A 22,599-nucleotide genomic window follows, 5' to 3' on the forward strand; every position below is an offset into this window, starting at 1 on the left:
CAATGAACACTCAAGTCAATGCTTTATCTTGATCAGGCATAAGCTTATAGCGTGTCTGTTTCTGGCCCCTCGCTGTTTGTTCCGTCTGTTTGGTGAGTTTAAGATAGATCCCTTGTTGCTAATCGATGTTCACTGGTAAACAGTGTCTGTGTTTATCGTCAGTGGTCTGGATTTACTTTACCTCTCTGTGATTTCCATTTATGAATTGAAATGAAAACAGTAAATCAGCTGTCTGGATCTGGGTCCATGCTTGACAAGCAGTCTTTCGTAACACTTGAACTAGGGCCTTTTATGAAGTGGGCTTTTATGAAGTGTTATATTACCCGATAAACATATTTGTTAACACTTTATTTGGATAGTCCATCTGTAGATGCTCTACAGACTCAGTAGCGTTTCAACTAACTATCTACTAACCCTTAACCCTAACCTTAACCCTTATCCTGACCCTAAACGTAACCCTTACCCTAACCCAACCTTAACCCCTTACTCTAACCCTTATTCTAAACCTAACCCTTACCTTAGCAAGCAGTTGCTTATCAACAGATAGTTTGTTGATAGTAYGACCATCTACAGCATCTACAGATGGAACATTCTGACTAYCCAAATAAAGTGTGACCACATATTCATAGCATATGAACATCAATTTAGTGAAACAGTATTATGAAACTGTATGATAAAGCAATAAGGTACTATTAGCTGTGACATATTCACAGTATATTAGAASAGCCCCCAATTACTTGTTCAAGCAAATACTTCCTTGTTGATGACACATCTCTTTTTGGATGTGTACACAACATGTACTGTAGATGAGGTGACCAAGCAAGTCTGACTCAGCGTTAAATGTAATTTAAGTCCCTGGTTTACTGGGCACTTCCCTCAGCTCAATTTATTAGCTAATGTCATAAAGTGTAAGGTTTAATATAAAGAGAATCATGGTATAATATAGAGGTTTAATCACGGTTTTATATCATGGTTTAACATATTTAATATCATGCATTTCCTGATGTCACAACTAGGTAATACATCATTTTGTGAGAATGGATAAAGAACAAGTTATATTTCAACCTTGAAGAGTGTGATGGATAGAACGGAAAATGTGCTGTGTTGTGGTCCCATTGCCTCTTCTGCAATCAAAAGTAGATCGTTATTGGGGACACAGAGATAAATMTCATACAGTAGATACTTAAAGTGTCCATCATTGTGGAATATTCCAATGACAGACATTCCAGTTGGAGAGGACGTAAAGCAGTCTGTTCTTCAGTCTGTCTGGGAACTGCAGTTGGAYTATTATGGACAATAATATGTTTTTGTTCAAAGACTTCCAAAAATAAATTTGATCAATATGAAGTAAATGTGGTCTTTCCCATTTCTGTGGTGAAATCGATTCTGCTGTTGAGGCTGTCCTGAAGAAAGGCTATCAGGTTGCTTAATTTGGGGAAAACCACACGATGACGTTGTATATATTTTCTTTCCTCTATTACATTTATTTTCCTGGGTTTGTTATTTGGAAGATAAGAATCAGGTTTAGGTTAGAAGTAATGGAAATATTCCGTTTGAGTGTGCACGCATGTGTACATGTCTTGTTGTTGCATGCATACCACGTCTCTGTGTTTGTGTTTGTGCATAAGAAAGACATATGGCCAAATGTGCTATCTTGCCAAGCCCAAAGAGAAGTAACTTCCTGTAACTGAGAAACCCCCCCCCCAAAAAAAATATATGAATGGATCTTTCCCCCAAAATATATGAATGGATTTTTACGGGAAATGTTAGTGCAGACTGGGCCGCATCAGGATAAGGAGGGGAATTTACCAAGAGATGAGGGGCGACAAACGTTTTCTGTGGCCCACTACAATAGGAGGATGGCGAATGGGGAGAGAGTGGAGAGAATATGGCTTGTCTATTCCAAGCAAAACGATGCAGCCTTCTGTTTTTTTCTGCAAATCTGCTCTGGTCAGGGATGGAACCAGGGACTGAAGGAATCTGTGCCACCTCCTCAGCTCGCATGACAAGTCGCATGACCACCTAGATAGTTTCCAGATGTGGAAGGAGCTAGAGATCAGGCTGGTGTCCAAGCAAACTTAGATTTTTGCCAGGTCGCAATTGTAAATGAGAACGTGTTCTCAATTTGCCTACCTGGTTAAATAAAGGTGAAATATAATAAATAAATAAAAGATGATTTGATTTCAGGACAATGGACAGCTACCGAGAGAAAACATCGCAGACTGCAATGCAGCACCACAGCAGAGGAAAGAGGCGGAGACGAAATAAATAAATGCTGAAACTGATGTTGGACAATAAAATACGATATGTAAATAAACACAATTTGTTAAGGCTGCGTCATTGCCACAAACCTTATTTTACACTGCTCCAGCGAAACGAGGCCCGCCATGCATTTATGAAAGCACTTGTTTCAAAAGCTCAAATGATCTTACATTAAAATACATGTTAAATATGTTATAAAAGTGTTATTTGTATTGTAATTGAAACAATTATGGGGTTGTGCTTTGTGTGATAACAGGTGAGATATTATTAATAAGAAACTCGATTAATAATATTCTTATATTAATAAGAAACTCGGTTTCCTACTATAGGTAGTTGGCTGCATATGTAACAGTATAACTTTAAACCGTCCCCTCGCCCCGACACGGGCGCGAACCAGGGACCCTCTGCACACATCAACAACTGACACCCACGAAGCGTCGTGTAACCCATATCGCTCCACCAAAAGCCGCGGCCCTTGCAACAAAAGCCGAAGACCCCAACTAACTTCCAGGTCTCAGAGCAAGTGACGTAACCGATTGAAATGCTATTAGCGCGTACCCGCTAACTAGCTAGCCATTTCACATCCGTTATACATAGCAACATTGTAACTCTCCGATGCAGGGGTTAAAGTAAAATTCCCTAGGGACCTCCTACAGTTGAAGTCGGACGTTTACATACACCTTAGCCAAATACATTTAAACTCAGTTTTTCACAATTCCTGACATTTAATCCTAGTAAAAATTCCCTGTCTTAGGTCARTTAGGATCAACACTTTATTTTAAGAATGTGAAATGTCAGAATAATAGTAGAGAGAATGATTCTTTTCAGCTTTTATTTCTTTCATCACATTCCCAGTGGGCCAGCAGCATACCACCCTGCATACAACTGCTGGCTTGCTTCTGAAGCTAAGCAGGGTTGGTCCTGGTCAGTCCCTGGATGGGAGACCAGGTGCTGCTGGAAGTGGTGTTGGAGGGCCAGTAGGAGGCACTCTTTCCTCTGGTCTAAACAAAGACCCCAATGCCCCAGGGCAGTGATTGGGGACACTGCTCTGTGTAGGGTGCAGTCTTTCGGATGGTACGTTAAACGGGTGTCCTGACTCTCTGAGGTCATTAAAGATCCCATGGCACTTATTGTAAGAGTAGGGGTGTTAACCCCGGTGTCCTGGCTAAATTCCCAATCTGGCCCTCAACCATCACGGTCACCTAATAATCCCCAGTTTACAATTGGCTCATTCATCCCCCTCCTCTCCCCTGTAACTATTCCCCAGGTCGTTGCTGCAAATGAGAACGTGTTCTCAGTCAACTTACCTGGTAAAATAACGGTAAAATAAAAAAACATACACTCAATTAGTATTTGGTAGCATTGCCTTTAAATTATTTAACTTGGGTCAAAGGTTTCGGGTAGCCTTCCACAAGTTTCCCACAATAAGTTGGGTGAATTTTGGCCCATTCCTCCTGACAGAGCTGGTGTAACTGAGTCAGGTTTGTAGGCCTCCTTGCTCGCACACGCTTTTTCAGTTCTGCCCACAAATGTTAGGATTGAGGTCAGGGCTTTGTGATGGCCACTCCAATACCTTGACTTTGTTGTCCTTAAGCCATTTTGCCACTTTGCCATACTTTGGAAGTATGCTTGGGGTCATTGTCCATTTGGAAGACCCATTCGCGACCAAGCTTTAACTTCCTGACTGATGTTTTGAAAATGTTRCTTCAATATGTCCACATAATTGTCCTCCTCATGATGCCATCAATATTGTGAAGTGCACCAGTCCCTCTTGCAGCAAAGCACCCCCACAACATGATGCTGCCACCCCCGTGCTTCACGGTTGGGATGGTGTTCTTCAGCTTGCAAGCCTCCGCCTTTTTCCTTCAAACATAAGGATGGTCATTATGGCCAAACAGTTCTATTTTTGTTTCATCAGACCAGAGGACATTTCTCCAAAACGTACTACCTTTGTCCCCAGGTGTAGTTGCAAACTGTAGTCTGGCTTTTTTATGGCGGTTTTGGAGCAGCGGCTTCTTCCTTGCTTTGCGGCCTTTCAGGTTATGTCGATATAGGACTCGTTTTACTGTGGATATAGATACTTTTGTACCTGTTTCCTCCAGCATCTTCACAAGGTCCTTTGCTGTTGTTCTGGGATTGATTTGCACTTTTCGCACCAAAGTACGTTCATCTCTAGGAGACAGAACGCGTCTCCTTCCTGAGYGGTATGATGGCTGCGTGGTCCCATGGTGTTTATACTTGCATACTATTGTTTGTACAGATGAACGTGGTACCTTCAGGCATTTGGAAATTGCTCCCAAGGATGAACCAGACTTGTGGAGATCTACAATTTTTTTTCTGAGGTCTTGGCTGATTTCTTTTGATTTTCCCATGATGTCAAGCAAAGAGGCACTGAGTTTGAAGGTAGGCCTTGAAATACATCCACAGGTACACCTCCAATTGACTCAAATGATGTCGATTAGCCAATCAGAAGCTTCTAAAGCCATTACATTATTTTCTGGAATTTTCCAAGCTGTTTAAAGGCACAGTCAACTTAGTGTATGTAAACTTCTGACCCACTGGAATTGTGATACAATGAATTATAAGTGAAATAATCTGTCTGTAAACAATTGTTGAAAAAATKACTTGTGTCATGCACAAAGTAGATGTCCTAACCGACTTGCCAAACTATAGTTTGTTAACAAGAAATTTGTGGAGTGGATGAAAACGAGTTTTAATGACTCCAACCTAAGTGTATGTAAACTTCCGACTTCAACTGTATATTTGCATGCGTGCACAAACATTTTTTTATGAGCAAAAACATAGAATTGCATAGATATTTGGAGCCTATTTCTTCATGTTCCAAAAAAGAAGTGGTAAGCCTACCTGTTTGACAGACACAATTATGCTATCCATAATCCATGTCGGTATAGCCAAATACTCCAATACTGTCGCATGCACTGATTAAATACCTCCCTGTCTGGGAAGGGCTTGGTGTGTTTGACTAAAACCAGGGCTCGAATTGAGTGAGGCCAGCCTCACTTGGCCATGTCTAATTCAATAGCAAAACATAATGCAATTTTTTAATACAAATGTAGCTTTCCCAACAGGCAGAAAGTACAATCAAAATAACATGCCCTGTGTATAACAATGACCTCCTCTGGGAGCGCGGTTTGTTATGGACGCACAGTGTGACGAATTGGATTCCATATCACATGCTCGCCTGATTTGAAACATGAGAGAGAGAGAACAGGCGTGCCATTATGTAAAACCGATCCTTCCTGAGAAATTGAGGTCACAACGGCTGCGTTTACATAAACAGTCACAAATTTTATACCACCAAAAAATATTTTGACCAATCACATAAGATCTTTTCACATTAGATCTTTTTCAGAGCTGATCTGATTGGTCAAAAGACCAATTAGTGAAAAAAGACCAGAATTGGGCTGCCTGTCTAAACACAGCCATAATGACCCCTTGGGTTTATAGGTTTAGGTAGGTATGTGATATGTAAGAACTGTAGGGAAATGCCAGACACATTGGTTGCGTTAACACAGGCAGCCAAATTCAGATTATTTTCCCCACTTATTGGTCTTTTGAAAAAAAAGATCAGCTATTTTGTTAATAATAACAACAATGAATCCCACAGTTGTGTCAAATTGGCTGGATGTCCTTTGGGTTGCCCATTCACCCTTTGAATGTCACACATACACAATCCATTTCTCAATTGTCTCAAGGCTTAAAAATCCTTATTTAACCTGTCTCCCCTTCATCTACACTGATTGAAGTGGATTTGACAAGTGACATCAATAAGGGATCATAGCTTTCACCTGGTCAGTCTATGTCTTGGAAAGAGCAGGTGTTCTAAATGTTTTGTATACTCAGTGTATATCTCAATATACAGTTCTAAGGAATTGGAGGGGTTGTGGGTTAGCTGGTACAATATGGTTTTGGGATTTTACTATGTCTGTAGACCTAGTTGGTGATTGGCAAATATTAATTGTACACAGAAAGAGGCAGATATTAATGGAAACCTTGAATATTACTATCTGAGGAATTAAAGGAGTGAGAATTAACAAATTGAGGAGTAATGGTCAGATTATGAGTGCCAGCAGTTTGGGTTAAAGGTAAGAATAGTTGGGTTTACCGCAGGTAGTTCTTGATCATGTGACTGTATAAGGCTGCATTTACACAGGCATCCTAATGTGGATCTTCCACTAATTGGTCTTTTGACCAATCAGATCAGCTCTTTTGTCAATAACTACACTGTCTAAACGCAGCCTCTTGAAAGCACTCCTACCAGGTTCAACTAATTCATGATGGTTTAGATACTGATATTAAATTAATGGGTTTGGCTTGTTTGAAAATCATTAATGTACCATTAACATGTTATACCCTTGGGGCCACACAACACAAAGTGGAAATACTATGGCAGTGCCCTGACTTGTGCAATAGCATCCCCCTGTGGCTGCTCAACTCACACCAAACACAGTAAAAGACTTCAAGGCAGCAGCTACTCTTCATGGGGTCCAGCCAAATTAAGRCAGTTTATACAAGTTTAAAGACATTACAATACATTCACAGATTTCACAACACACCGTTTGCCCTCAGGCCACTACTCCACAACTACCACATATCTACAGTACAAAACCCATGTATACGTGTGTGTAGTGCGTATGCCATCGTGTGTGCATGCATGTGCCTGTTTGTGCTGCTTCACAGTCCCCTTCCATCAGGTGTTTCATGTTTTTAAAATCTCATTTTACTGCTTGCATGAGTTACTTGATGTGGAATAGCGTCCCACTGCGTTTTCACGTTTCTCAAGCCTATAATCCTCGGCAAGTAAACAATTTCTGCATTAGAACTCCGAGTGATCCGGTTTGTCCTGAAACAATACGTAATAAATACAGCTCCTACAGCGCTGGAACCGTTCATGTATTTCTCCAAAGAGCGCTCCATTGCCAAACTCATCTGGTACCAATTTCGTTAGCTTGATGGCTAGCAGTTTAGCGTCTCTGTCAAGTAGAGTTCAACCTGTCTGTTGAACGGGATTCCGGGACAAGAAATAGCGGTCCTAGCTGTTTAAAGTTAACCGCGTCCCGGAATCCACTCAAAAACGAGTAATGTATTGGTTCTTTCAAGACAACTGGGAACTCGGGGGGGGGGGACGAGGTCAATTCAGGTCAGAAAGATGTTTCCGACTTGGAATTCCGACTTGGATGACAGTTCAAAATAATTGATCCTAGTCGGAGCTCGTCTCGTCGTCCCCTGCTCCCAATTCCCAGTTGTTTTGAACGCGGCATATATTCTGAGGTGACACACACTGGAGAAGTGTCATTCCCTTAACCACGGTTTCCCAAACCCTGTCCTGGCCCCCTCGGGATACATTCTGCTGGCCCAGACGTTGCATGTGTCACCCTGAACCCTGGCTGCTGATGCTGTTTGGGAGGCCTATAATTATTTATTTCTAGCTTTTTATCCACAACAAGAATTGGAAGGGATGAGTAGTGCAAAAAGGAAGTGTATGTGTCAGGTTGTGTTTCAGACTGCTTTGCGGCACCAATATATAAATCACTCAAAGCAGTAATGTACAATGGATGAACCAGAAACATGGAGCCCTTCCCACCACTCATTGTGGTTGATTCAGTGATTTACTGTGTGTTTCACCACATTACCCAGCTACATACTTCAGGATACATCATACAATGTTTGTTGTTTCTCAACTGAAAGATGTTGAAATCAACTGTTGGTTACTCATGATAATTTACTGTAAACTGCCCATGTTCATACACAGGCAGCCCAATTCTGATCTTTTGTCACTAATTTGTCTTCTGACCAATCAGATCAGCTCTGCAAAAGATCTGCTGTTATTGGTCAAAATACCAATTGGTGGAAAAAATATCAAATAGGGCTGACTAATCTCAGCCATAGCCTTTAAATTCGTCGCCAAGTGTTTGCATTGTAGTCTGAAGTTGACCATGTCATCAGAACAAATGATAAACAATGATTTATTATTTTAAGAACGCTTTGACATTTTGATACAGCCTCAAAAAAGAAAAAAAAAGGAAGAGATGGATAACTAGTTACTATTTCTGCCTAGTTATCCTCCCCTGCATCCAGTCCTAGCCCCTCTCACTCTGCCTAATGCCCCACACCACCGGCCCTAGGAGGCGTAGCTGCCAGACTCAAACAGTTTGATGACTATGGCCTCCTCTGGCTGGAGCCTCAGTGTTTCCAGGGAGGTGCCGCCCAGGCGGTTCATCCCTGTGCTGGTCACAAACACCCCAGCAGTGGGAAGGCTGGGAGCCCATGCTGGGTCCAGGGCTTGGGCCTCAGGCCCAAGGTTGAGCAGCACCAGGAAGTGGACACAGCCCCAAGAGCGCAGGAAGGCTAGCACAGGGGTCGACGGGGGGGACAGGGTGGAGTTGGAGGAGTAGGGGGGGAGGGAGGTGGTGTTGAAGGGGAGAAAGGTGAAGCTCCCATAAAGGAGAGATTCTTCTCTGAGGCGAGAGCCACTGAGGGAGCTGAACAGAGCCAAGGCAGAGCGTTTGAGCTTCCTCTGTTCCTGAAGGAAAGAACAGAGGTGTCATAAACAGAGAAACAGATCAAAGGAAAAATAGGCCTGTCATTCTGAGAGACTTTGTGGTAAACATCCTTAAACCAGTTGCCAACTTTCCTAGAACCACTGAGCTCAGATATGGTAATACTGTGGGTAATACTGTGGGTATATGAAGACTAACAAATGTGATATTATTTTACTTAGACTACTCACCCCAACAGAGTCGTTCAGTCCATTGGTCTTGTCTGCCTCACGTTCCCAGCTCATGTCTGCAGACACATTCTTCACCACAGAAAGAAAACGATTCAATGGTGTTCCACTGTACTAAAGCATGAGCACATCAGATGCAGGTAGTCTGTATTGCATCCCTAGGACTCAGGTCTCTTACCGGTGAATTAACTATTTCTTCTCCGTATTTGACAACAGGTGATCCAGGTAGTGTCATCATCAGAACCAGGAGTATTCTGTGCAACATCGGTGATGCTTCACCGCCCACCTGGCATCACACACACACACACCCTATTGATGTAATTTTGCCAATAAATAAGGAGTTGGACACCATCCTCACTAGCCTATACTTTGTGATAGAATGAACAGAAAGAATGTCGGGTCATTACCGTCCAACTGGGCCAAAGTTCGCCGTGGGATGTCGACAGGTGTCTCTCCACGGCAATGGCCACTTCCTGTCCGGACAGGAGGTGATGCTCGTGCGGCAGTAGTGACATCATAACCAGCTCCACCAATGAGCTGTTGACTGACGTGCTAGAGGTATTCAGGGCAGGTAGAGACTCTCCTGTTTGTTTCACCACTACAATCCTGCACAGATGACACAGGTTTCATTCCAACTTCAACCGCAACTACTTTGCAATAAAACATGAACTACATATTCCTCAATCCTAAAACAGATCCCTCACATATATCAACCAATGTTAGTGACTAAAACAAAGATATCCTTTTAACGAACACAGGTGTAACAGTTTGAGAGTTGTGTATCATTTGGTCTGTACTGGATGTTAGAAGTGTTCGCAGTGCCACAGCACCTCTCATCATCTGATGTGCTGAACTCCTTGACCAGATCTCTCCACTCGGTCAGGGTCTAAAACGAACAGACGGCATGAATGGATAACATTCAGTTAAACATGTGTGCTTATAACGAATTAACTTGAAACAAATTGGTCTGGCTTTGATTGGATGGCAACCAATTTTGAGCATTGCTCAACAGTCTGACCTTTTCTGAATATGCAGCATCTGTGTCACAGATTCCAAATCCTGCCACACCCTGTTCCAACCAAAATCGGAGTGCATACTGGGGAAACAGAACAATTATTAAAACTCCATTAAAAAGTCTAACATTTGAGACCAAGATCTAGCCATTCTACTCATGGTGTCATGCAAGACCTATCCTACCTGTATTGAGCCAGTGAGGTCAGAGGGCACAGCAGAGTCGTTGCCCACTGAGTCTTTGGGTCCGAACAGGTCCAGATCACAGAAGTCAAACACTACTTTGATGCCTAAAGGAGGGAGACCATGTGAATAGTGGACCAGAACATACAATAAGTTAAGTGCATCTTTCAAGAGCTCTGGAAATGTCCTTGTGAGGATACAGGCTAGCTGACCTCAGTTTAGGTCTGGCATTAGTCAACTTATAAGGGCCAGGGGCTCAATGTTGGTTTTAGAAGTGGGGGGTGGGGGGGCATAACTGTTTTTGTATCACATTCCAGTGACAAAAAAACAAAACAATTTCAGAATGKRGGGGGGGGGGGGGGGGGGCATGTTCCCCAACCCCAGTGAAAGTTGTGCCCCTGGCAAGGGCAATGATTTCCTGGGTACATACCTGCGTTGTGGCTCTCCATGAGCAGTTGTTGGATCTGAGGCACTGTACCCACTCGCTCATCAATCTTTCTGAGGTCCAGTGGGGACGCGTCCTGGTGAAACAGACCCTCCAGAATCAGAGCCTTCACGCCCAGGGACTTCAGGTACGGTAGCTGCTCACACGCCACTGAACAACCAGAAGAATACCACAAAACAACTCAGAAACTAGCTGTACAGATATGACGCTTCGATTCCGCTATGACAAGTGACTTTTTTTGTAGCAGGTAAGGAGAATTTACGCAGCAGCATAGCCACGGGAAGTAGGGGTGCTGAGGGTGCTGTAGCACCCCCTGAAAAAAAAATGTATAAAATATTTTTCTCAAAAGTAGTGTACTGGGCCTGTAGTCTTGTATTAGCAGACGATATAACTGTCTGGAGTGAGGACAAACAGGTTTTTCCAGCAGGTCTGCAAATTATACTTTTGTTTGGGGTGCTGCAAAAAAATTGTGGACACTTGCTCATCTCATTCCAAAATCATGGGCATTAACATGGAGTTGGTCCCCCCTTTGCTGCTATAACAGCCACCACTTCTGGGAAAGTGTTCCACTAGATGTTGAAACATTGCTGTAGGGACTTGCTTCCATTCAGCCACAAGAGCATTAGTGAGGTCGGGCACTATTGTTGGAGCGATTAGGCCTGGCTCGCAGACGGTGTTCCAATTAATCCCAAAGGTGCTCGATGGGGTTGAGGTCAGGGCTCTGTGCAGGCCAGTCAAGTTCTTCCACACCGATCTCAACAAACCATTTCTGTATGGACCTCGCTTCGTGCACGGGGGCATTGTTATGCTGAAACAGGAAAGAGCCTACCCCAAGCTGTTGCAACAAARTTGGAAGCACAGAATCGTCTAGAAAGTCATTGTATGCTGTAGGGTTAAGATTTCCCTTCATGGGGCCTAGCCCGAACCATGAAAAACAGAGGCTGTTTGGAACTCAGTAGTGAGTGTTGCAACTGAGGACAGAAATATATACAGCACTCGGCAGTCCCGTTCTGTGAGCTTGTGTGACCTACCACTTCATGGCTGAGCAGTTGATGCTCCTGGACATTTCCGCTTCACAATTACTGCACTTACAGTTGACCGGGGAAGCTCTAGCGGGCCAGAAATTTGACGAACTGGCTTGTTGGAAAGCTAGCATCCTATGGACAGTGCCATGTTGAAGGTCACTGAGCTCTTCAGTAAGGCCATTCTACTGCCAATTTTTGTCTATGGGGATTGCATGGTTGTGTGCTCCATTTTATACACATGTCAGTAACGGGTGTGGCTGAAATAACCAAATCCACTAATTTGTGTCCACATACACTATTTATACAAAAGTATATCAGTAGGATTAATCAGCGTATATCAATGTGGACACAATGCCTTTTAAAAATGTTTAAGATTGCATTGTAATTTTTAGTGCGTTTTGTGTTTAAAAAAAACATTAAATAAAGTGTTTGTACTAAAGGCGCTACTTTCCCAGCGCATGCACACTTTACATTGTGTAGACAGAGTAGTCTATATAGTGCAGCTATTGTATTCTTGGGTGTTTAGGTCCACTGACCGCACTCTTCCTTTAACTCACCGTCGATACCACCTGGCACCTCGTTCTGGGCGTCCATGAGCAGTATGGGCTGTATGCGGTAAAACAGCGCACTCTGCCACCACAGTAGCGTCGGTGCGACCGGTCGAGGGCTCTGCACTATGATGGCAATAGAGGCGCCCAGCAAGGCCAGCCAACCCAGCCAGAAGAACACCATCAGGCGGGAGCGTATTTTCCTCCACCCCGGCCCCCCCGCTTCGAGCTCCAGCTGTTCCTTGGACATGGGCTGCCATTTCGGCGTCTCTGGTTCGGGGTCCGTGATCAGCAGTGGGACCGTCTCAGAGCCACCCACACTGCCGGACATCCCAGAGCCCACTGCCGTGCTGCCATAGCCACCATCCATGTTCAATGGCATTCCAATTCGGCTACTGCAGTTTCAATTACAAATATTTTGAAAAATGCCATAATCCAATATTATTTACATACAACGAAACTATCAAATAATAGTTGAAAGTCCTACATCTAGGCTACAATTCATTACACTTTCAAACATTTGATGACTTTAAATCGAGGGGTTACGCACGTGCGCCATCTACAAAACAGATTTTTTTTAAACTTGCGTAAAACACGCTACACACTTTCTATTTTTGTGCACCTTTCGATAAAATATTGCAAGTAATTTTTTTTAAACAAAAGTACACCCAGTGAACTCGCCTACGAGACATGCGAAAGCTGTCAGCGTTCGGATTGTCGTGATGGAGGACAGGTATGTCCTGACAGTGACGTCTCTAACGTGGCGGGTGAGTGCACACACTTGCATGTCATCTTGAAAAATTCCAACCGTGCRTTTTAAAAACAACCAATTAGCCAATTTACCTTGTCAATTCATTTGAATTCTAACTCCATCCATTAGCTAAATTTACCAACGTTTAATTTAACCAATATTGATCAGATGAAACAAATGACAAAAATAGACAATAGCCTAAGTTTCCTGGACAAAGCAATATTCTGACCACCTGACAAACAAAACGCAATTTCCCTACATCAATGGCAATTTAAAGATTAATACATAAAAAAAATTACCTTCCCTTGGCTCTCTCATGTCACACCCACATGTTTGTGTGAATAATTTGCTAAATGTCATGTTCAAGGCAAAAAATGCTGAATTATGTTATCTAGAATGTTGATCGATTTATAGAAAACCTTGGCTATTTAATTACACCGCATCATTTCTTGTTACAAAAGGAATAAACTTCTAGCGAACATTGTGACAACCAACAGACTGACATCCAACCCTGCRAGTGTTTGATGGCTAATAACTCCATGTTGGAATAAGATGATGAATAAAATAAGGGTCCCATTAACACAATACCTTGGTATTTCTATTGCTGTTGAAAAGAGTCTTGCAAGAGATTGGTGCTGAGAAATACACACCAGGGTAAAAAGTGACAATCAGCATCGGTCTCCCCTAATATCTGTCCAATCCAATGCAATGATCTCTAAAAGCATCATAACGCACCTGATAACTGGCAACCGTCTGGTCTTTGAGTGTTTGTCTTCCTGCTGTTCTTTCAGTCTTTATCCTCTTCTGCTGCATGTGCTTTCTGCAGACCAGTTCTATCCAGTCGGTTGTGTTGTTGGTTTTTGTCCTCTTAAAGTTTAAGGGGTATGGAGGTGAGAGGGACACTGTGTCTGTCAAATGACATCTTGGCCGGAGCAATTAGGGTGGAGGTGTTGAGTCTTGACACACCCTGACAACACATTCCGGAGAACCCGTGCTCAAAGGTTCTGAGGTCTTGGTAGGGCTTCATTAGAGCAAGGGCTCCCTACTTCGTTTAGATCACGTGTCAAACTCGTTCCACGGAGGGCTGAGTGTCTGCAGGTTTTTGCTCCTCCGTTGTACTTGTTTGATGAATTAAGGTCACTTATTAGTAAAGAACTCCCCTCACCTGGTTGTCTAGGTCTTAATTGAAAGGAAAAAACTAAAACACGCATTTGACGCCCCTGGTTTAGATGCATGCAACTGGCCAAAAGAATGTTCTGGCATGATATCAATGGTTCGTTATGGAACTGTCTTGTATTCTTCTCCCTTGGTCCTTAGTCTAACCCTGTAGTGCTGTATCTATCAAACATTTTAGGAGTAAGAGCCCACTCCGCTCTATCAAAAATCCCAGAATGTCATTTTATTTCATTCATTTATTGCCCCTTAAGGGCTTTAATGCGATGCCCATACAGTCATCAAATCACTGACATTTGTGAAAGTTCTCACGGTAATCTGTTGCGCTGCCGTATCCTCTCGGATCCCACTTCCTCCGAGATTTCATAGTATTCAAAACAGACGTGCTGCAGCAGTGTTTGATCTCGAGTCTAGCTCGTTTTGACCTCTGACCTCTGTCATGGAATACAGCTGCTACGTTCATCCGTTTGGTATGATCCGAAGGAGGAATAAAGTAATTGTACAGCAACAGAGAGCTTTGTAAGGCAGCGCAATGACATGTATTGAAAAGAAGACGTGCTAACAGCAGAACCACTTATTTTCAAAAACAGAAGAACAATTTATCTGTAGCTACACTACTCTACCTGTCACACGGGTCTAAATCGTGTCTAACTGTGAGCATCTGTGCTCTAAACTGCAAAAGGTTACAGTGTGTGTGCTAATAATCCCACAGCCCATATTATCCACTCACTCACTCACTCGCACACACATTCACACACACTTGGACATATGATGTTGTGTCCATCATCGTCATGACACCCATCTATTCATGTCACCTATGCTCCCTCACAGGATTATGCAGATTATCTAGTGTAGGCCATGACATCACAGGACACGTGCATATCGGCGCCTTTACTGGTCTGCAATGGTTGAAGGGGTGTTTTTTCAATTTAATTTGATGCGGCAGTATGGAGTTGCACACTGCTTAAACATATCAGTTGGATTTTAAATGAAATAACATGATCAGCCTTATTCGTAAGCTTCTAGTCTTGAAGGAAAGGAACTACCCAGGCACCTTAAAGTGTAAAGTAAGAAAGTTAATAAATATTATATCTAATTATCATGTATTTTAAAGAATAGTTTTGGAATATGTAATTCTTCCCTTGCTGGAATAATGCTAACTATTTGATATTTTCTGATGGTACAGTAGACTTGTTGATAGACAGTGTAAATGAGGAACAGAGAAGAGATGATTGGCTAAGGGCAGGCCCAGGTCACACCCCCTCCCACCATAGTTCTTTATTTAGCTATTGGCTGATTCCTCTGCTGGAAAGCGGAGGCCCCAATTCTAAATGGTCGCCATGGATACGCGAGGCTGAAGAATACATTTCCATGGATACGACTAGTTGGACTCTTCAGATCCTCCGATGTCCTGGAATGCGACAGGTCAATTACGTGTCAGGGGGAAAAAATAACTTAGTTACTTTGTAGTCCAGTTTGCACTTATGTGTTCWGTGAGACAGAGGGCACTCTTGCACTATGTTTGGTCATCTCCTACCATTGGTTCCAGAGATCTGAAGGGCGTTACAAACTTCTGATATGCAGAGATGACACAGTCTCTTCTGCAAAGGAAAAAGAGAAGAAGTTATGACAAGTTATGAACATTTAATATGAACAATTACTCATTCACACACATCTAGGCCTCTTGTCACTTTTTGATCTCTGACTGGTGAGTCATGTGATTGAGTGACTTACTTGCTGGTGACTCCTCCCCCTGGYGGCAGGCCAGGTATGTCCTCAGAGACCAGAAACTTCATCACGTACAGCAGGTCCGGGTCCTTGTCCCGCGACTTTAGCAAGTTGACAATCTCTAAACACACAGACAGAGAGAAAGGGAGAGAGTGCCGTACCGTAATGATCAGTCCCTGTTGTCAGAGGGGAGAATTAAGCTGCTCTTGTCTCAGAGCTGTTGTTATTGTTATCAAGTTTCATTTTGATGTGGGGTGATGCCATATTAATATGAACGCCTATTGTGAGTGAGACCAAGCCAAGATGGTTTAGAGTCGCATAGTAAGCTTAATCGCAACTCAAGCCTATCGAAATCCCTACCTTCCACTTTGGCCTCGAGGATTGTCTCTAGCTCGGCCTCTTTTTGTAGGGCCTCTTGTGACACCTGGGGTGCACCAGGGAAGGTCACGATGATGATGCTCATGTTGTCCAAACTACCCTGTAGGGGGCGACAAAGAGGCAGATTGATATAGGCACAATTCTATGAGCTCTTGTAAGAGAAGCATAAGCCAATATTTTATATGAATAGGAAACATTGTTGGCGTATGATTCATTTCAATAATGTCATTTGTTACCCCAAACATTGAAAAGCTAAATGAAATGTCATGGGGGGTGGGAGCTGTCATATTGCTGAAACTATTGATTGTTTACTTGAGGAATAATGTGATGATGAGGAATATTCTTTGCATGCTCAATGATAATGTGAACAGAAGATAAAATAAGTGTCATTGTGACATCACAATGGAGAACAGGACTATGACGTCTCAGAGTGCACTGTGTTGTGTAAAAATATTCTCAGCTGGGAAGATTTTTACATGGCACTGCAGGTGGAGGGAAATTGTGATGTCATAATGTATGTACTGACAGAGAGCAGAAATTAGAATTTTGGAAACGGGTCACAATGGAACAGTAGGACGTAGAATTAAGAATTAGAATACCAGAATGGACATAAGTCGCTATGGATACTAAATGGCTAAAATATAATGATGGTCCAAAGTTCAGCCAATGTTTACCAGTGCTGTGATAAGATATTGTGTAAAACTATGAATGTGAAGAATTTATCTGCACTGTATGTGTGTTAGCTAGCTAGCCAGACAGTTTTAGAGGAGTGATTCCATTAATTAATATGCCAATATTCCATTCAAACAATGCAGTCAATCCACAGCCATACACTGGCTCAAATCAGTTGATGATATGTCTTACACAAGTTGTAAATGCAACAAGTACTGATATTGTATCATATAATAGCACTCACAGCTTTCCCCAAAAACTAAATCTGGACATTTATGTCTGTTTACATATATTTTAGAGGCTATTCATACATTTGTATAAACCTGTATAAATGGTATTTATAATTATATGACAATATTTTAGGTTGACTATAATTCCATTACACAATTTATGAAACATAACATGCCTTACATTTACATTCCTGCATAAGTAAAAGCAGGAAATGCATCACCTATGTCTCTACTGCCATTCATTCCAATTAGACTGGTTTTGGATTTCTCCCTGATCAAGATGGCTGCCATTTCACCCCATTCTGGAATTGTGAGGGATCATGACATAGCCTCTGTAGTAATTTAATAGGATCTCTATGGGGACTAATTGGTTATTGTGATGTCATGTCACAGAGCTGAGAAGCTAGGTTCACTGTGTGCTACAACAAAACCCACCTAGCTGAAGTACAGACTCCAAGGAGGTAAGCCTGTTCTGTTGCCGTTGATAAAGTGAGGCTCTTCTTGGCCAGGTTAATAGGCCTAGCTCCCAGCTGGTGTGGCCTTGAGACCCTGACAGTCTAACACACACACACACACACACACACACACACACACACACACACACACACACACACACACACACACACACACACACAAACAAACACTCACCCATAATCCACTGTGTTGCCCTCACCTCTGTCCCTCTCTCCCTCCCTCTATAGCTCCCTCTCATAATCCTGCTATTTAGAGGACAGGTACAGGTTGTGCCATTGTAAGTCCTAACCAGCCTAAGCAGACCTGAATAAGATAACTGCTTACATAATGCTTGGTACATTAGGTATGTACCGATGTAGGCCCTTCAACACACACCCTGTCCAGTGATGAGTGCCATCATGTACTCCCCTTCACAAAGGTGGTGACCCTTGTGACCTATATCATTAGAGCCCTATTTCTAAACTTTCTTGCCTGGCTAAAATATTAGAATCCTTGATTAATTCTCAGCTAAGATCTTTCTTATCTTTCAAATGTATTCTAAAATGTACATCAGTTGGGTTTTAGACCAGGTCATAGCACTATCTCTGCTGCACCCCTAGTTATAAATGATGTGGTTAACTGTATGGATAAAAGGCAACATTGTGCTGCCCTCTTCATTGACCTGTCAAATGCTTTCGATACTATTGATCACTCACTGCTAATTCGGAGGCTTTCCTCAATTGTCCTAGATCAGGCTGCATGTAACTGGTTTAAAAATAAAATGATAGATAGAACTCGATATGTATCTACTGATGGTGTTAAATCAGGTTTTCTGGATATTACGAAAGGTGTCTTGCAGGAGTCAATTCTGGGTCCTGTACTTTTTACTGTTTACGTTAACAAAATCAACTTGTCTGTAAAAAAAAAAAGTGTTACCTGCGCTGTATACCGATGATACTGTTGTGTATGCTATTGCCCCCACGGTTGACCAGGCTCTATCTGAACTACAGTCTGCCTTCATTGTAATACAGAACAACGTTATTGACCTGAAATTAGTATCGAGTGCAGGTAAAACAAAGTACATATTGTTCTCTACACCCTTAGAAAAAAGGTGCCATCTAGAACCTAAAAGGGTTCTTTGGCTGTCCCCATAGGATAACTCTTTGAAAAACCCTTTTTGGTTCCAGGTAGAACCCTTTTTAGTTCCATGTAGAACCTTTTACACAGAGGGTTCTACCTGGAACCAAAAAGGGTTCTACCTGGAACCAAAAGGGTTCTACCTGGAACCAAAAAGGGTTCTCCAATGGGGATAGCCAAATAACGTTTGTGGACTCTTTTTTTTTTAAAGAGTGTAGAGCGCATAAAAATAACTCTGATGATTTAAAAATATGTACTTTAGATGGTGTCCATATTGATCGTGTCCCTTAGAAATATCTGGGCATCTGGATAGATGAAAGGGTGTCTTTTTATAAAGCATATTGATGAGTTAGTTAAGACGCTGAGAATAAAAGTGGTCTTCTTCGACAGAAATAGGTCCTGCCTCTTGCGAAATAGTAGAAAGYGGAATATTCAGTCGAAGTTCCTTTAGGTTCTAGAGTATTGCGACATCATCTATATGAACGCAGCTGCCACTTCATTAAAGCCGTTAGATGCAGTTTATCATAACGCACCGTGCTTTATTACGGCYGACAATTTTAGCACTCATCACTGCATTCTCTACCAGAAAGTTGGTTGGCCCTCTGTGATGTCACGTAGGTTGATACATTGCTATGTCTTCATTTATAAAGCCCTTTTACAAAAGGTCCCACTGTACCGGACATCATTACTGAACTTTAGACATTCGAGTTACCACCCCCGGTCTCCGGGATGGTTAAYTCTGGAAATTCCGTTGGTCTCTACTGAGTTAGGTAAATCTACTTTTAGTTTTCTTGCACCTAATTTGTGGAAAAATCGTGAAAATGTTCTTAAATTGGATGTATTGGTGCCTCTAGGGCAATTCAGAAGGCTGATTGAGGACCTTATTACTGATAAATGTTTTTTGTTTTTTTTATATGACCGTGTTTTTCTTTCTTTCTGCTTGCATTTTGTATTTATATTTTGATGTGTACATTTTCTGTAATTTCTGTAATTCAGGGCTCATCTGTAAAATAGACCTTTGTCTCGGTATGACTCCGTGATAAAATAAAGAAAAAAGAATCATCTTGAATTAAAAACAATATTTAGACTGTATTTAGAAAATGGCCATTGCCTATCGAGGAGACTCCCTGCAGTGCAGTGTAAGTCACCTTGCTGTACCAACCTGGCTGTGTCCTGCTGTTAAATCCTCTGACTGATCTAAACACTGAGTATTGGAATGGTATTAGTCTCCAGGACTCCAGGAGGGGAGAGGACAGCCAAGACCTGGGGATGATATCATTGCCTGAAGATACTGCCAAAGTCCTCTTAACCCTCTCACCCCCGGCACCTTCTGACTTTCCATACAATGTCCAGTTATGGTCATTGTTGCAATTTACTCACTTTGGCAATTATTGAGTGTGAGTGTACCCCTTTTGAAGTTTATACTCTGGTCCTGCATATGTACCCATATAGAGCAGGCAGAGGTTTAGGATCAGTGTGACTCTGCATGTAGTGGTATCTGATCATTTATACACTGACCTTATAGAGGCAGAGGTCAATGACCTGGTTGCAGATCTCCCTCAGGTCATCGCACACCTGCAGGCGACTGTGGACGAACGCACACAGCTCCTCGTTGCCGATGGCGTCCCACACTCCGTCACAAGCCACTATGAGGAACTCGTCTTGCGGGGACCTCTCCAGCTCGTACACCTCTGGCTCTGGGGAGACCAGCTGCTCAGTCTGGGACCTCCAGTCCACCTCCTTAAAGTCAAAGTCTCCCAGGGACCTGGACACGGCCAGGGAGCCGTTCACCCTATGCTGGGTCACCGAGCCGCCCGCGTTCTGAATCCGCTCCTTCTCCCTTGGGTTGAAGGGCTTGTGGTCCTCCGTGTAGAAGATGAGCTGGCCATTACTGCAGAGGAGCGTCCGCGAGTCGCCACAGTTGACGAAGTAGACGTACTGCGGCGAGAGCATGACGGCGGCCGCCGTGGAGCCGCTGCGCTCCCAGCATTCCTGGCGCGTCAGCGTGTGCATGTGGCTGTCAATGGCCAGGAAGCCCTCGACGATCCCCTCCTTCACGTCGTCAGGGTCCTCCTGTGCCTTTACGCGCCCTGGAGGAGAGATCAATACGAGTTAACGACCTGGCCTATATGTGACAAATAAACATAATTAGGTCTCGCTGCCTAAAATCGACATGCAGAAGTTAACTACAGTCTGGCCAACTACAGGATAACTACACATAGTTACAATTCAATTCAACTTTGACCCCCAGCCTTACCAGCTTGGTTCTAGGGGACAAATGCCCACTGTGCCCTGCCAGAGCCCAAATCTCAGAGCTCAGATTGCGTTGTAGTACTCTGAGGTGACTGTCTGTCTTGCTCGTGGCATTATTTTTAATTAATGCCATGTAGGTTAGGATTAAACGTTTGTCTTGAGTTAAGTAGCAGACACTGTAGGCTTAAGTGTCAGATTAAGTATCTCATACTTCGGGCCAAGAACAAGGATCAAGAGGTTTTCAACAACAACAGCTGTCAGCCATGTTGTGCTACCATGTTTAGGTTTAGAAAGTAAAACCAAGAGAGATAATGCCTTCGTTATTCAAGATCAAGATTACACTCTCCCTCATACACCATACACATAGCCTACTGCACAGCGGCACCTTGTCATCGCTCAAATTGAAGACACCCATGCCTAAAACAAAGTTGTTCATGGATTTATCAAACCATATCTGTCTGTGGAACACACACTGGAAATAGGTGTTGTAAAATGCTTCCCTACTTGCCCAAATAAATGCTTGCACATATTCCCTTCAAGTGAAAATGAATTAGGCTGCCAACAATGATTATCAATCAGTTAGTCAAAGTGCGCGGCCCAATTTGGTACCTGTAGCGAGGATGTGTTGCAGCAGGTTATGGGAGCAGTACTGTGCCACCGTGTTGCCAGCGTGTCCATCAAACACTGCATAGTAGCCCCACTCCGCCAGCTCCCCTCCCATCTCCGGCATGCAGGTGTGGGCGTCCTCCATCTGCGCCCTCCAGCCCTGCATGCTGGCCGTTGCATAGTTGACCCCCCACTGAGACCTCCCCTCGGCCGTGTGTTTATCCAGGACGGGCCGGTCCAGGTAGACGCTCGGCCCGTTATCCTCATCACTGAAGTCCTCTTCGTTCCCCTCCTGGCCATCCCTCTGTCCCCCCTTAAAGAAGAAGGTGACCATCTTCTCTGTCTCCTTGGCTAGCTGGCGGAGGAAGGAGGGCACCTCCACGGTGCTGGCCCGCCTGGCCGTCCTCATGGCTCCTCGGAGGCGCCGCTCGAGTCTCTTTCCTGACCTGGCACTGGTCCTCTTGTTCCCCTCTCTCCTCCTTCTCCCAGTCTGTGTCCCCCGCAGCAGGTCCAGGGCAGTGGGTTTAGCTGGACACGCTGAGCAGGTGGACAATGTGTCAACTCTGGACCGTAGAGTTGTGTTCAGGTGGGCTTCACTAGATACTGGCAGAAATCGTGGTGGCCATCCTTGTCTTTGTACACCTAGCTTGTGGGCGTAGTTTCTGGATTCCTAGCGTTTGTCTCAATGTGTATGTGCTGTGATATGTGGAGTGTATGTGTCTGTATGGTGTCCACTCTATCTCCTTCTCTGTCTTTCTACAGTTCTTTCTCTCCTGTCCCTGGCCAGTGTTTGCCCTGTGATGCTATTGGCCTAAATATCTCTCTCTCTCTCTCTCTCTCTCTCTCTCTCTCTCTCTTTCTCTACTCTACTCTACTAGATAATCTCCAACCTGCGAGGGATCTTAGATTAGCACTGCATGACCGAATGTACAGTATGGATGATGAGCCTGTCAGCGTTTCATAGCAGCCACGGTGGACAGATAGAATGAGCTCTCC

At 43.4% G+C, this 22,599-nt stretch overlaps 2 protein-coding genes across 5 annotated transcripts; both read right to left on the reverse strand.

Annotated features, from left to right (window-relative positions):
* Positions 1-8,232: 8,232 nt before the first annotated feature.
* On the reverse strand, positions 8,233-15,664 carry LOC111949910 (amino acid transporter heavy chain SLC3A2). Of its 4 annotated transcripts, none has more exons than XM_023967248.2 (10): positions 13,709-15,664; positions 12,232-12,617; positions 10,635-10,799; positions 10,208-10,311; positions 10,029-10,106; positions 9,841-9,896; positions 9,418-9,616; positions 9,189-9,296; positions 9,014-9,082; positions 8,233-8,806 (listed from the first exon to the last, which is right to left on the reverse strand). In XM_023967248.2, exons 2-10 carry the CDS (start codon positions 12,602-12,604, stop codon positions 8,405-8,407), a joined length of 1,554 nt encoding a protein of 517 aa, XP_023823016.1. In that variant the 5' UTR covers positions 12,605-12,617; positions 13,709-15,664; the 3' UTR covers positions 8,233-8,404. The 4 variants fall into 4 exon arrangements, with proteins under 4 accessions (XP_023823016.1, XP_023823017.1, XP_023823018.1 ...); XM_023967249.2 differs by lacking the exon at positions 13,709-15,664 and adding an exon at positions 13,562-13,702; XM_023967250.2 differs by lacking the exon at positions 13,709-15,664 and adding an exon at positions 13,066-13,514.
* On the reverse strand, positions 14,358-22,382 carry LOC111949912 (protein phosphatase 1A-like). Its single transcript, XM_023967251.2, has 6 exons — positions 21,607-22,382; positions 20,263-20,834; positions 16,235-16,352; positions 15,881-15,995; positions 15,684-15,747; positions 14,358-15,557 (listed from the first exon to the last, which is right to left on the reverse strand). The coding sequence occupies exons 1-6, from the start codon at positions 22,010-22,012 to the stop codon at positions 15,528-15,530; spliced, it is 1,305 nt and encodes a 434-aa protein (XP_023823019.1). The 5' UTR covers positions 22,013-22,382; the 3' UTR covers positions 14,358-15,527.
* Positions 22,383-22,599: the final 217 nt, after the last annotated feature.

This window comes from Salvelinus sp. IW2-2015, linkage group LG22, assembly GCF_002910315.2.
Source record: "Salvelinus sp. IW2-2015 linkage group LG22, ASM291031v2, whole genome shotgun sequence".
Lineage (NCBI taxonomy): Eukaryota > Metazoa > Chordata > Actinopteri > Salmoniformes > Salmonidae > Salvelinus > Salvelinus sp. IW2-2015.

Coding starts and splice junctions, on each gene's coding strand:
- LOC111949910 (XM_023967247.2), bottom strand. Junction 9,897..10,028: donor ATGCTGCATATTCAGAAAAG/GTCAGACTGTTG, acceptor TGTTCGTTTTAG/ACCCTGACCGAGTGGAGAGA. Junction 8,807..9,013: donor GACTGAACGACTCTGTTGGG/GTGAGTAGTCTA, acceptor TCTTTCCTTCAG/GAACAGAGGAAGCTCAAACG.